Source organism: Callithrix jacchus, chromosome 11 (genome assembly GCF_049354715.1).
Source record: "Callithrix jacchus isolate 240 chromosome 11, calJac240_pri, whole genome shotgun sequence".
Classification (NCBI taxonomy): Eukaryota; Metazoa; Chordata; class Mammalia; order Primates; family Cebidae; genus Callithrix; species Callithrix jacchus.
This window is the reverse complement of record NC_133512.1, coordinates 124,065,047-124,079,555: the sequence shown is the minus strand read 5'-3', so window position 1 is coordinate 124,079,555 and position 14,509 is coordinate 124,065,047. Positions and strand designations below refer to the sequence as shown.

Genomic DNA, 14,509 nt, shown 5'->3' with positions numbered 1-14,509 from the left:
TTTCATTCTGTTGTTTCAGATCTCTCTGGTTTCAGAACAATTTTCTTAAATTACATTTTGAAATATTTTTTCCAGTGGTGATTTTTCTCTTCCTCATGAAGCAACAATAATGCCTATGTTGGATCTCCTTCCATATTTATGATGTTTCTTCTCTTTTTAAACTCACTTTTCTTGAAGTATACCTTTCATATAAAAGTGAACAAATTATAAATGCATAGTCAAGGAGTAATGATAGTGGAACTTACGCTTAACTACTGCCTTTTTTATTCTTCAAAAAATGAAACATTACTTAACACATCAAATACTCTACTTTTCCAAAAGTAATGGCCATCCTAATTTAAACTCTTTTCTCTTTTCGATTTCATTTTGTTTTCTTATCTCAAGCCTGTTTGCCATATTTCTTAGTTTGTATTCAGCAGTTTTTAAAAAATTTTTTCTTTTAGCTGTAATGATATTATTGTCCTCATGCACTTCACAAGTTTACATTTTTATATTTTTTTCTCAAATGTTTCATATGTCTTACTGAGTTTTTGCTTTATAGAAAGAATATTTTCATGGCTTTCTTTGAGTTTTTTCAAATATGTTTTATCATAATTTTAATCTTCTGCATCGAGACATTTGCAATAGTGTAATTGTCATCTACATTCTTGTTCTTTCCTTTATTTTTGTGTGTTTTCCATATGTTAGATATTGGTTTCTAGTAAATTGTTTTCCATTATTGAATACTGTTGAGTTCTACCTGGATTAACTATTTATAGGAGACTTGTATGTGATAGGAGCAAGTTTAGTGGTCTGAGCTAGCAAAAGTTTTTATCTAGCTCGTAACATGGATTTCATGTTATAGATTTTGTGACTCTGCATAGATGAGCTTGTTTAGTCTTTTTATTAAATTGAAAAAAGATGAGATATATAAAGATATTTACCAGGGAGGCTTCTATAAGTAGCCCAGATAATCCAATTTTGTTGCCCTGGCATCCTAAGTGTTTATTTAATAGGATACTGCACTCGGTTCTGTGAGCTTTTGCTGAGATATATGTCGTGTCTTGATATCTAAACTTATCTTGGTTGGATTTTTATTGTGCTTTCCTACCTTTCCTTAAATAAAAAAAACTTTTTAAGGTTTTAAAATTTTTAATTTAATCATAATTTTATCAAATATGAATGTTCAATTTCAGCTTCTTAGTCTCCCTTATGTTTTGGCATAGTTTAATAGAGAAAAGAGAAGTAGTCATTTTTACTCTATCTTCCCAAAAGCAGATATTTGAAATTGTTTTGTATTATATGCAGGAAAATCAACATAAAACTGTAATTGTGATATTATTTTGATCATTATCTTTTTTTTTTTAACTTTGAGAAGTGTTTTGTTTTGTTTTTTAAAAGGAGAGAAGGAAAGAAAGAAAAAAAAGGAGTGAAGGAGAGGAAGAAAGAGAAAAAAAAGAGGGAGAGAGAACGGGAATATTGCTTTATTCTAAAAATGGGTATGAATAATGGCCGATCAATATTTTGTGTATTTAAAGTGGAGAGCTCTATAAATATTTATTAAGTTTACTTGTTCTGGATCTGAGTTAAGTCCTGGATATCCTTATTAATTTTCTGTCTCGTTGAGTCTGAATCTGTTTATGGGTCTTATGTATCTGGGTGTTAGGATCGTTAGCTCTTATTGTCTTATTGTTGTATTGATCCTTTCATCACTATATCTTGTTGCTTTGAAATCTATTTTATCAGATGCGAGAATTGGAACTCCTGCTTTTTATTTATTTATTTATTTATTTATTTATTATTTTTGCTCTCCATTTGGTTGGTAAATGTTTCTCCACCCCTTTGCTTTGAGTCTTTGTGTATCTTTGGGTGTGAAATGGGTCTGAATGTAGCATACTGTTAGGTTTTGGCTGTATCTTTTTATTGGGGAATTTAGTCAATTTAAATTTAGGGTTACTGCCATTTGATGTTAGCTGGCTATCTTATCCATTCATTGATGTAAATTCTTCTTTATGTTGATGCTCTTTTCTTTTTGGTATATTTTTAGAAAGGCTAATACTGATTGTTTCATGTTTAATGCTTCTTTCAGAAGCTCTGGTGGCTCAAGCCTGTAATCCCAGCACTTTGGGAGGCCGAGGCGGGTGGATCACGAGGTCAACAGATCGAGACCATCCTGGTCAACATGGTGAAACCCCGTCTCTACTAAAAATACAAAAAAATTAGCTTGGCATGGTGGTGCATGCTTGTAATCCCAGCTACTCAGGAGGCTGAGGCCGGAGAATTGCCTGAACCCAGGAGGCGGAGGTTGCGGTGAGCCAAGATCACGCCATTGCACTCCAGCCTGGGTAACAAGAGCAAACTCCATCTCAAAAAATAAAAAATAAAAATAAATAAATAGATAAATAAATAAAATCTGAGTACTTGCTTGTTCATAAAAGATTTTATATTTCCTTCAATTGTGAAGCTTAGTTTGGCTGGATATGAAATTCTGGGCTGAAGGTTCTGTTCTTTGAGGATGTTGAATATTGGCCCCCACTCTCTTCTGGCTTGTAGGGTTTCTGCTGAGAGATCTGCTGTGAGCCTGATAGGCTTCCCTTTGTGGGTAACCCGACCTTTCTCTCTGGCTGCCCTTAGTATTTTCTCCTTCGTTTCAATCCTGGTGAATCTAACGATTATGTGCCTTGGGGTTGCTCTTCTTGAGGAATATCTTTGTGGTGTTCTCTGTATTACCTGGGGTTGAATATTGTCCTGCTTTGCTAGATTGGGAAGGTTTTCCTGAATAATATCCTGAAGAGTATTTTCCAGCTTGGATTCATTCTCTCCGTCGCATTCAGGTATACCTATCAAACATAAATTAGGTCTTTTCACATAGTCCCATATTTCTTGGAGACTGCTCATTCCTTTTTATCCTTTTTTTCTCTATTCTTGTCTTCTCGTTTTATTTCATTTAGTTGGTCTTTGACCTCTGATATCCTTTCTTCTGCTTGATCAATTCGGCTATTCAAACTTGTGCATATTTCGCTAAGTTCTTGTGTTTTTCAACTCCATTCGTTCATTTATATTCCTCTCTATATTGTCTATTCTTGTTGGCATTTCGTCAAACCTTTTTTCAAAGTTCTTAGTTTCTTTGGATTGGGTTAGAACAAGTTCTTTTAACTTCCAGAAGTTTGTTATCATCCACCTTCTGAAGCTTACTTCTGTTAATGGAACACAGTCCTTTTCCATCAGGGCTTGTTCATTATCTATCTGTATAGATTTTTGTGTGTGGGTTGGGGGTAGTTGATATGTTTTCTTTGTCTCCTTCTCCTATTATCTGCTGCTTGGGAAGACAGGAAACAGATTGGTAGAGAATGCTTAGTGACCTGTTTTTCATTATAAAGAGACTTTAATTACAGATGGTTATATTGACAAGGAAGACCCCCTTCTCCTGGATAGTTATGCCAGTTAGAACTTATTCTAAGTGATCAAGAAAGAAAGAGAAGGGGATTATAATGGTTCCATTTCCCCTATTCCTTCAACAACCCTAACCCATCTCTCTTCTCACTTTTCCTTTATGAGACTTTAGTGTGAGAAAGAGCAAGGATTCATCCATTAGGGAAGGGGTTGGAAAACTATGGCAGGAAGACCAGATCTGGCTGGTTGCTTGTTTTTGTAAATAAAGTTTTACTAGCATAGAATCATTTTTTGTTAGTTTATATATTGTCTATGGCTGCTTTGTAGATTTGTAGCAGATTTATTCCAGTAGTTGTGACTGAGACTGTGTGGCCCAAAAAGGTTAAAATACTTACTCTTTGGCCTTTTCCAGAAAAAGTTTGCTGACTGGCCTTTTGGCACTCATTTTCCCACTTTATCTAAATTATTCAGTATCCTTTCTAAAAATATAGATTCCTTTTTTTTTGAAATATCAATCTCAGTAAGTCCCTGGAGATTTAGCATTTTAAACACTTTAAGTAATCAGAAAATTTAGAGCCAAACATTGATAAACACTGACGAAGAGTTAAGAATGAAGGTATAAGAGGTGGTTTGTTTCATCCATTTTCCCCAAATTAGAAACAAAACTCAGTACTTTTTGTCTTTCCTACAAAAGACAAAGTTCTCCTCATTAGACACTCTCCCTTTTATCTAAGACAAATATATTTGCATTGAAGTATAGCCCTGTAAATTTCACAAAGAGGCTCTCAAACTAGATTCAGTATGAGACATACTCTCAAGAGGTTTGTAGCAATGATTTCACTATTTGCCAGTCATGTGTTCATTAATAAATTTGGATTTGTTCTTGCTTACATAATTTAACGTGCACTAGAATAGTTTTTTTAAGCTTATCTTTTGTCTTTGAAAAAATAAATAGAATATTTGTTTAGTTTGCCATCAACTTTTCACTAAAATTTACTTACCATAAGTTGTATTCAATATTGAGTTTCTTCTGCTCATACCTCCAGAACAGTTTAACAAGCACAAAAACAGTTCCTAGTATTTAATATTTTAGTGTTAAGCACCAGTATTATCATGCCTTGATCATCAGAAATGATTAGCTACTAATAAGAAAATGCTGTCCAGGACAAGAAATTGTGAAGAGACTGTGTTCTAAGACTTTTTCACAAAGTATTTTGATTTTAGAAATACTATGGGTTTTGCTTAATAATGCAGATTCTCAGGCAATTCTCTCAGAGAGTCTAATTTTTTAATCTGGACTGGATCTCAAGAATCTGTATTTTTAATAAAAATTCAGATGATTCTTATGACAAGGAAAGTTTAGAAAACACTGTTAGAAGTTTAGATGTTACTAATCAATGGTAATCATTGCAGGCCTTTATCTCTGACTTTTGAGAATTATAGAAAAATAAGGTGGGCTCTGTTCTCTTACCAGAGGCAAAAGGCTATGTGAAGGAGAAATAAGGAGCATCCTTATTTCTCCTTCACATAGCCTTTTGCCTCTGGTAAGAGAATACAGATGTTTGATTTGAATCTGTGTCATCACCTCAGTACTTGGGTTGTTTGGTATTTGCAACATTTGGTTCACATGCGCTGAGTTCTTAGAGGGGGCCTAGTTCTGTTTTATACCATCCATCTTTTAACCTTCTCCTTGCAAAAAAGATTAAACCTAACCTCCCCCACTCTGCCTATTTTATATGTCCTCATCCTTGTGACTACTATATTTATATGCAGTGTCTATATAAAGAATTTGATGTATAATAAACTTCTCTCTATAGGTACATATATAGACCAAAAAAATCTGGTTGGTGGGTGTTTGGAATAGGTGAAATATTTTCAAACTGAGGAGGAAGAAAATTCCATATGGTGTTTTTAACCAGAATTAGGAAAGGGATGTATAGTTTGAAAACATTCTCAATATTATAATTTTTTATTTGTAAAATGAAACAATTATTTCTATGCTTTTCATGATTTCAGTGGAAGGTAAAGTAAAACAAATATTTTTTTGATTAGTGGAGTTATGCAGAAGACATAGTCATTTTTAACTAGAAGCAGTCTCCTCTTGAAGGGAAGATGAGGAATACAATCTAGCTTTAACGAAGGAGGACATGGTTTAAATATTTTAAAACTAAGATAGATGTCCTCTAATATTTCTTCCAACATTAATATTCTGTTAGCTTTCAAACATTTAAAATATCTTGTTTTAAAATATATTATTCTAATTATTTTCCTTCCTCCTACATGATGGTTGTATATGTAAGATTAAGGAAAAGAAAAATCTCTGGTGTTCTGCTTGCTCTTAGAATGTAGAAATCTGAAAAGAATTTGCTCTCATATCTAAATGAGAAAGAGATGAATAAATAACAAAAAGTATAACTTTTCTGGAACTCATCAGATACCTGAGGACACAGGGCACTGAGCTGTGTGAAATCCATGGAGGACCAACCTCCTTCAAAAGGGGAAGAGATGAGTCGAACTGATCACCTGTGTCAGAGCAAGCAGGGTGGAGGTATCAGCCACCATACATACACCCTGACAGAGAAATGGCTTGCTGGCCTCTGGGCACAAATATCATTTATTTTAGATTCTACTAGTCTACACAAGATGTTTGGCATTGAACCAAAAATTATATGATATGGAAGTAAGAAAAATAAACCTACTCTCAAGAGACAAAAAAAAAGTCCACATGTTGGAAATATTAGGGAATTTAATATTTTTTTCATAAAGTAAATTTCACATTTTAGAATAGTTTTGGATTTAAAGTAGTGTTGCAAAGGTAATACAAAGAGAATTAACACCTGGTTCTTTTACTGTTAATTAGGATATATATGTGTGTATATATATATGTACTGTGTGTGTGTGTGTGTGTGTATAAAGAGAGAGAGAGATCATATTTATAGTACATGTGTCACAACTAAGGCTTCAACATTGGTATTTTACTATTGGATAATCTCTAAGATTTATTTATATTTTACTAATGTTTCCTCAATGTCCTGTTCTTCTTCCAGGAATCCTCCCAAGTTATCACATTGCATTAGGCCAGTATGCTTCCTTAGCCTCCTTTGGTCTGCAACAATTTTTAGACTTTCCAATAATCTGGACAGTTTTGAAGAATAGTGGTCAGATATTTTGTAGAACATCCTTCGATGTGGGTTTGTCTGATGTGTTTCTCATAGTTAGACTGGTTTTTTAGGGAGAAGACCACAGAAGCAAAATGTCATTCTATCAGCGTGACATATCACTGATAAGGTTAATTTTGATCACCTGACCTAGGTAATATTTGCCAAGACTCACCACTATAATTTTTTTCTCTCTTTTTGTACTCTGCTCTTCAGAAGAGAGTCGTTAAGTACAGCCACAGTGAAGGTGTGGAGAGTTAAGCTCCCCTTCCTTGACATTGGAGTACCTACATAATTTTTTTCTTGCTATTTTCTATTTGTTTTCTACTTAACAACGTTGAGATTAGCTATTTTCTTAATTTGTGTTCTCTGGAAACAAACCCAAGCAGACTCCTATTTAAGTAATATATGGAGGGAATGTTCTTATGGGAAAATGAGTTATGCTGGGTAAAACAAAGGGGAAAAAGCTATGTGAGGATTTGGCCTAGGCTGGAGACCAGTTTTGAACTGAGCCCAGTGGGTGTTCTGAGCATGAATTGCACCACAGAGTTAGTCTGGTTCAAGGGGGCTGGACTATTATACCTCCATGTCATCCAACCATTAGCTAGCTGCAGGCTGCAGTATTATGGGATGGGAATAAACCCCCAAGTGAGGCTGTTCTTGTTGACAGTTCTCTCAAAAGAAAAGGTACCTGGGAGCTGTCAGCACTCAGTACTTACAACAGCTAGAAAATAAGTGCGCTGACTTGGTAAAGTGAATTAAGGGAGAGAAATGCAAACCATATTCTACAGCTAATAATCTCTTCTTCTGTTCCTTATCATTAAATTCTGTGTTTTATTTTTCACTGGTTGTCCTGCAGCATGTACTGTCAAGCTCACTGCTGTCTTACAGGTCTTTCTGCATTTATGTTTGTTTTTTTTTTTTTGAGACGGAGTTTTGCTCTTGTTACCCAGGCTGGAGTGCAATGGTGTGATCTCAGCTCACTGCAACCTCCTCCTCCTGGGTTCAGGCAATTCTCCTGCCTCGCCTTCCCAAGTAGCTGGGATTACAGGCAAGAGCTACCATGCCCAGCTAATTTTTTGTATTTTTAGTAGAGACGGGATTTCACCATGTTGACCAGGATGGTCTCGATTTCTTGACCTCATGATCCACCTGCCTCAGCCTCCCAAAGTGCTGGGATTACAGGCTTGAGCCACCATGCCTGGCCTCTGCATTTATGTTAACAGCCCTGAAATTATTAGACTTCAGGGTCCTTGATTATAGCAATTGCCAAGGTAGCCGCATTTAATTATCCTTGTTTCTTTTCGATTTTTTCCCCAGTACTAATTGTTTGAGAATGTTCATGATTTATTTTCGTATCCATTTCAGGTATAAAAATATTTATATGATACCTAATTTTTAAGTGAGTGAACAATATTGATAGATGTGAGATGTACACCAGAGCCTATAATTTACAGATTGTAAGTATTTGCATAAGAAAGTTGTGGAGAGATTGCTCTTTGTCTCACTTTGCTCCCTATTTGCCCAGTCCTGGGAGCCTTCAGTGGAAGCTGGAAAGGTAACATGACGTTCTTCAGACACATAGAGGAGCTGAGGTTCTATATATGAATCAGGTTCAGCCAAGCAGAGGCACCCACTGGAGTCACAGAGGAAGTAGGCAAGGTAGATGGTGCTGCTGGCACACAGTGGTGTGGGTGGGCATTTCTTCTGGTTGCCTTGCTTCTGCCATTTTCCTAGTACTTTCTGAAACTTTATATGCTACCTAAAAATGTGCAGTAGATTATCTCTCCTCAGACCATCTCGACCAGATTTCATTACCTACAACTAAGAACTGTGAACTTGGCAGTGAGAATAATAATCCTAAATCTCAGCAGAGTTATTCTCAAAATAATATCTCAATGAGTACCAAAATGATGCTGCCACATGCTAGGTCTGCTTCGTTGCTTTATGGGCCTAGAAACCCATTCTTATTGTTCTCCAGGATGATCAGGTTTAGAAACATATGTATACACCTGAAGCTGAAGCTCTAAAAAAACAAAAAAAAAAACTGAGTGGACACAACCACGAATTAATTAAATGGTTGAGATGTCAGGGAAATTTCTGCCTCAATTCAACCTACATGATTATAAGCCTAGGTCAGGAAAACTGGGACTGAGTGTGAAGATGGCCAAAAGGAATCTCACAGACACCAATATATCAATGTATACAAGGATCAAAAACGTAACAGCAGAGGCATAATGAGCACAGCTTTGCAATATGGCCCTTCTGTTTCTCACAGGATGCTCTCAGCATGGGGATGAAGGTGGCAGAGTGGTCTGTGTGGGGATCAGCCACCAGCCCTAACATCCTGAATGGGACCCAAAATTCTTACGCCATTTTCACATATGCACGTGTGTTTTGCATCCTCCATTTACCTGGACACACAATCACAACATGAAATGCCAAATCATAAATCAAATGAGTGGGCGAAGGCCTGCAGGGTAAAAGATGAAGGAATTTGTATGACTTTGTGGCAAATTCCTCAGATAATAGTTTGAAGGACTTGGCAGTAGGACTAGAAAGCTTCAAGTTGGTTGACCCAACATCCCCCTACTCTGGGCTGGTGTGGATGAGCATAATGAAGTTCAAATTTATTACCTTTTTATCTGCTTGTTAAAGCTTTTTTTAATACCTGCTTTACTTCTCCTTCTAGGTAATTTACTGCAATCTGGACTCTGTTTTGACCTAATTCCTAAGGTTTTGCTGGAAAACCTTCTAGTCACCCATTTTCTGGTTAATTCTTAGATTGATTCATTTAGGGCAGAAGTAGGAAGGCAAGTTGATTTCTTGATTTGCCCATCAAAAGACAATCTTATTTCCAAGTTCTTGGAGTAAGCCTCATTCAATCCCTCAAGTACTGACAACACTGATCTGCCAAGATTCTCAAGAAATACCTACCTACACAGTCTATCTTTAGGCCATAAGAATGAAGGCTGTGAAATTTATCTTGCCTCTAATTTTAAACTTAAGTTTTAAGATCTACTTTTCCCTGCAAATGCGAATGATTATTCTCAGTCATTTTGATTGCACTGTGGTTGTGTTTGAATTATTTTAAAAATAAAAGTTGATTTTTTAAAAATTCAGCATTTAGATTATGATTTGAAGAAAAAAATGTATGACACAAAATTTATCTTTTATTCAACCAATATAGCCTGTCACTTTTTTATAAATTTTATCCCATAAATGATTTGAAGGAACTTGGCAATTGAGTTTATCTTACTATGTCTTTGCTATCCAAACTAGCAAAAAGCCAGTTTACACTTGGCATAGATTTTGTAAGTTTATTAAAAATAGAAAAAGTGGTCTTAAATAAATGTTACTTTGGAGTTTGAGACATGCCTAATGGGTTGTAAATGCATTTCAGGGATTCTATTGAAAGCTGTGTGTAGAAAGGCCAAAGAAGATGCATTTTCCCTTCTATTAGGGAGAATTTTGGCAATATTTGTAGACACAGAAATCATTAAATAACACCAGTTGTAAGTACATGCTCCTCTAAACTTTATAAGTGTTTCCAAAATTCTGTCCTTTAATATGCATTTCTGGAACAAAAGTAAATCTGAACAACTAAAATATATAGTTTATCATTTAATTATGCCATTATTGTTTTATTGCTGCAGAGCTACTCATATCATTATCCTTGATAGTCTTTCTTTTCTTTGCTCTTTCTTCGTCTCCTTTTTAAAGCAGCACGATCAAGTACGAAAAGCATTTGTCATAATTTACAAGAAAAATAAAAACAAGCGCCATTAACAAAATATAAACCCAAACACCAGAATGGAAAGAGAATGGAAAACTCTATGTTAAAATTTCCCAGATATAGAAAGGTATTGTGAAGAAGCCCCAAATTTAATGTTGGTCTGTCTAAATTCCTTGGCCTTTGGTTTAATCCTCCCTCTCTCCCTTCCCTCGTCCTCCCTCCTTCCCTCCCTCTGTCCCTCCGTTTCTTTTGATACAGAGTCTTGCTCTGTTGCCCAGACTGGAATGCAGTGGCACAATCTCAGCTCAGTGCAACCTCTGCCTCCCAGGTTCAAGTCATTTTCCTGCCTCAGCCTCTCAAGTAGCTGGGATTACATGCACCCACCACCATGCCTGGCTAATTTTTTTGTATTTTTAGTAGAGATGGGGTTTCACCATGTTGGTCAGGCTTGTCTTGAACTCCTGACCTCAGGTGATTCACCCACCTTGGCTTCCCAAAGTGCTAAGATTACAGGTGTGAGCCACCGCACCCAGTCAGCATCTGCTTTTTAAATCATATGTTTTTTCAAATTAAATTATTGCTCCTTTAAAATTTATCTCTTAGTGCCTTCTCTCTTCCATTGACTTCAGATTTGGCATTAACTAGCAGTGTGAATTTAGGTAAATCACTTGATCTAAGAAGATCAAGGTTTATTTTGCAGCTTGTTTGGATTAGGTGATCCTGACTTGTCTTGCAGTCCAAAATAAGAAAATGTGTGTAAAATCTTTTTATGAACAATTAGGTGCCATTAATGTAAAAGTTAGTTATTATTTCTGTTTGTTTTTTTTTTCTGATTTCTGGACCCCCCTCAACTGCTTCTAACACTCCCACCTTATGCATATTCTGGATAAGTTTTGCATTGCACTTTACTCAAAAGAGGACAGTGAGAGTACTAAAAATATTTAACAGCTTCTGGAATAGTGCCTGCGTATGTGACTGCAGGGAGAGGGGGTGTTCTTTTTTTCCTGTTCTTTATTTATACACATATTAGGGAAACGGCTTCTATTTCTTTCAGCTATGTGAGGTTTTGAACATGCAAGACCTCATCTGGATGTGGATACAAATGGCAAATAGAAATAGAATCCTAATTTCACTGGCTCTTATTCAATTTATTCCATCAGGATTCCAAACCCTTGTAACCCATGTCCCCACCAGCCTCCTAAGCATTCCTGGGAGCCTCTAGTCAGATAACTCAATGCCAATATCTACCTTTTTTTTTTTTCCTTTTTTCTTCTCAGACCCATTTTAGCTGGTTAGGACTCTGCTCCCCAGCCATTACTGCATCCACCAGGTTTTGTCCCACCTCCTGCTGCAGTGGAACCATTGGAGCTGGGGAGACACCATGGCTGACAGGCTGCTGCTGTGGAATGGGACCGCATGCCTCACACCCGTCCCTCTGCAACAGTAGGAATGCTGCTGAGATATGCCAAATGGCACAGTCTTTGGTGAAAGTGGTCTTTCAGTTTTTACTTATGTTTCACACCTTCAGTTTCAGATATGAATTTGACACAGAGACAAATCAGAGTGATAAACCCACGAACAGATCAGAATTTCCATTCCTTTCCAGGATTGAGCCATTCTTTCACAGTCAAGCTTGAGACACTTGCATCCTTTCCTTCATAGGTTGGTTTGCTTTCAGGAAGTGTTTCAATCTTCTAATGGCAGAGACTGAAGATCAGTTTACCTGACATGCCCAATATATTCAAAAGGTGGAAAACATTGTATTATTAACTCTTGGTACCAGAATGGTGTAAGAGATGCAACTGACTTTAGGAAAAATACTTTAATAAGTATCTTGGGTAGACAGAGGCTGAGACCCAAAGGCCTAGTGGTTGGACGTTACCAAGGCACATAGCTCCGAGTAGGTGAGGGTGAAGAGGTGGTAAATGAGGAGCAAGATGCTTTGGAGATAAGACATCATGGGGTCCTGCAAGGGAAGAAGGTATGAGAGAAACCTGTCAGATAGGGAGGTAGAAAGAATGTCAAAAGAATGAGTATGTCTTATAAGTGATTTTTCATTGATTACTGTGTGATTCCTATATTCTTATTCATTTTGACTTTGGACAGAATAAAAGATTATAGAAAATGTAAGCCGATGCCATTCAGATGTTATGAGGTAAGAGTGGTTCCCAGCTGACATCTGGATTGTATATGGGAAAAAAACCAACTATGTCTCAATGTGGAGATGTTCCATCAAATTAACTCCAACTTACAGTACAACAGAGAGGCAAAAGTTGAGCCAACGGAAACCATTTATAGTTGACGCAATTAAATTGTCAATATTTGGAGCGGTATTAAGGATGAATCTGGATTGGGTAAATTGTCTGCTATTCTGGGGAAGAGTATAATGTTTTGGTGAATGGAAATGAAGAAGGAGTTAAATTTTGACCTGAGTTGTAAAGGGATAAAGATATGATATCTGTAAGAAAAACAAATAAGAAAATTTGTATCATTACATAAAAGTCCAGAAGAAGCCGGAGGAGAGAGAAAAAGAAGTGGAGAGAGCAAAAGAGAGAGAGGGAGAGAGAGAGAGAGAGTGACCCCTTGACTAAAGAAAGTTAACTGAGGGCTTAGTATGTGAAGCATTCAGGGTACAAACAATACGTTTTTGTGGGATAGTATTCATATTCATGTGTGAAGTAACTGGCAGTCATGGGAAGGTTAAAGTAATGTGTAGACCCCAGGATTTTGACTGTCTTGTGTAGAATGTACCAGGTGTACGATTCCAGAGTTGGCAAAGACAAAGGAAACATGGGGTGGTCTTGAGAAAGTCGGAACCAACCTGAGGATTATGAAAGGGAAAGAAAAGCAGTGGAAAAGGAGAGAGAAAGGGTTGATTATTTGGAAATAGATGGCTGTGAAAATGGAAAAGCATGAGGCCTGAATTCATGGTGATTCGCAATGAATTGATCGATAAGAGCAATACTCTTTACTGATACTAATTATATCAGTTGCACAGGAGTCTTGTACCCTGTGCCTCAGGCAAACTCTAGGCCTAGCACTTTCCCTTTAGAATCCTTTTCAGTGTAGGGCTGCTCAGCATCAGTGAAGTGGAATGCATAGAGATGAAAGCATAGATGAAAGCTTCCCAGACCCATAACCAACAACTCCTATCAAATAGAGTACCTATAATACTGATAAGTATGGTTAGAAAGTAAGAGGTAAACATGATAAATAAGATGGCAAGGGACCTCAGGGCAGCGTAGTGCGCTTTCATGCTTGGCTTGCAGTGACCAGCGGTATGATGTTGCATCTGTTTGGTCAGTGACACCATGAGCAAGATGTTGGAGGACAGGAACAGGACAAAAGGAACAACCAACGAGAATGCTCTATAATACCGGAACAGATACTGATAAATCTTTTGAAGTTTGTCAATTTCGGTGCTGTTCCTGGGTAGATGCTCCATGGTGAGTAACTGAACATGAATGTAATGCCCAATAGCTGAAGGGATGATTGTCACACAAGTAATCATCAGAGAACCCAGTAATAGACAGGGAACCAACCTCAAAATTCTCCACCTCAGCCAGAGAAAGATGGGATGGGTGAAAGAAGAGATCTTGATGCAGTAGAAGACAGCAAGCAAGCTGTTTAACCAGAATGTAAGGATATTAAAAAATTCCCAGGTAATTTTTAAGTTGCAAAGTACAAAATTAAGGTTAAAATAGGCGCAAAAATTATTCTGCATTGATGCCCACTGTAGACAGAAGCAAGAGATGCCCAGGCTGATGAGAATCATGTCCACAGGAATCAGCCTTCTGACTTGCAGCAATTCTCTGCCCAGCATTGCAACAATTCATCTGCTCTGAACAATAATTGTCAAGGACTCAAGCACATAAATAATCATGAAGAAGACGGTGAGTTGGAAGGATATCATTCTTCTATTCCAAAGTATCTTCCTGGACAAAGACTCTGAATCTCTGTACCAAATTCCAGGTAGAGAATGGGTTCCTGATTCCACCAGTGTCTGGTTCAAAAAACACCTCCCTCCAGAAGCAAATTTTCCCAAGCTCTTTTTTAAATTTTGCCATTTTCCTATCTATAGAATTTCTTTATGCTTTGCTTGCTGATTTGCTATTATATCCGAATATAGGGAAATATTATTTAAATGTAGATTCTGCACCTAAGGTGCTTTGACTATTCCAAAAAAAAGGCATATGTAGTTCATAACCATGTTGTTTATTTCCTCTTTGTCTGAGGTGCACTT

The 14,509-nt window shown here is 36.8% G+C and overlaps 1 protein-coding gene across 1 annotated transcript; it reads right to left on the bottom strand.

Annotated features, from left to right (window-relative positions):
* Window positions 1-13,300: 13,300 nt before the first annotated feature.
* Window positions 13,301-14,179, bottom strand: TAS2R16 (taste 2 receptor member 16). Its single transcript, XM_002752064.6, is given in 1 exon segment — window positions 13,301-14,179. A coding segment is annotated over 1 exon segment (879 nt).
* Between the last annotated feature and the right edge of the window lie 330 nt (window positions 14,180-14,509).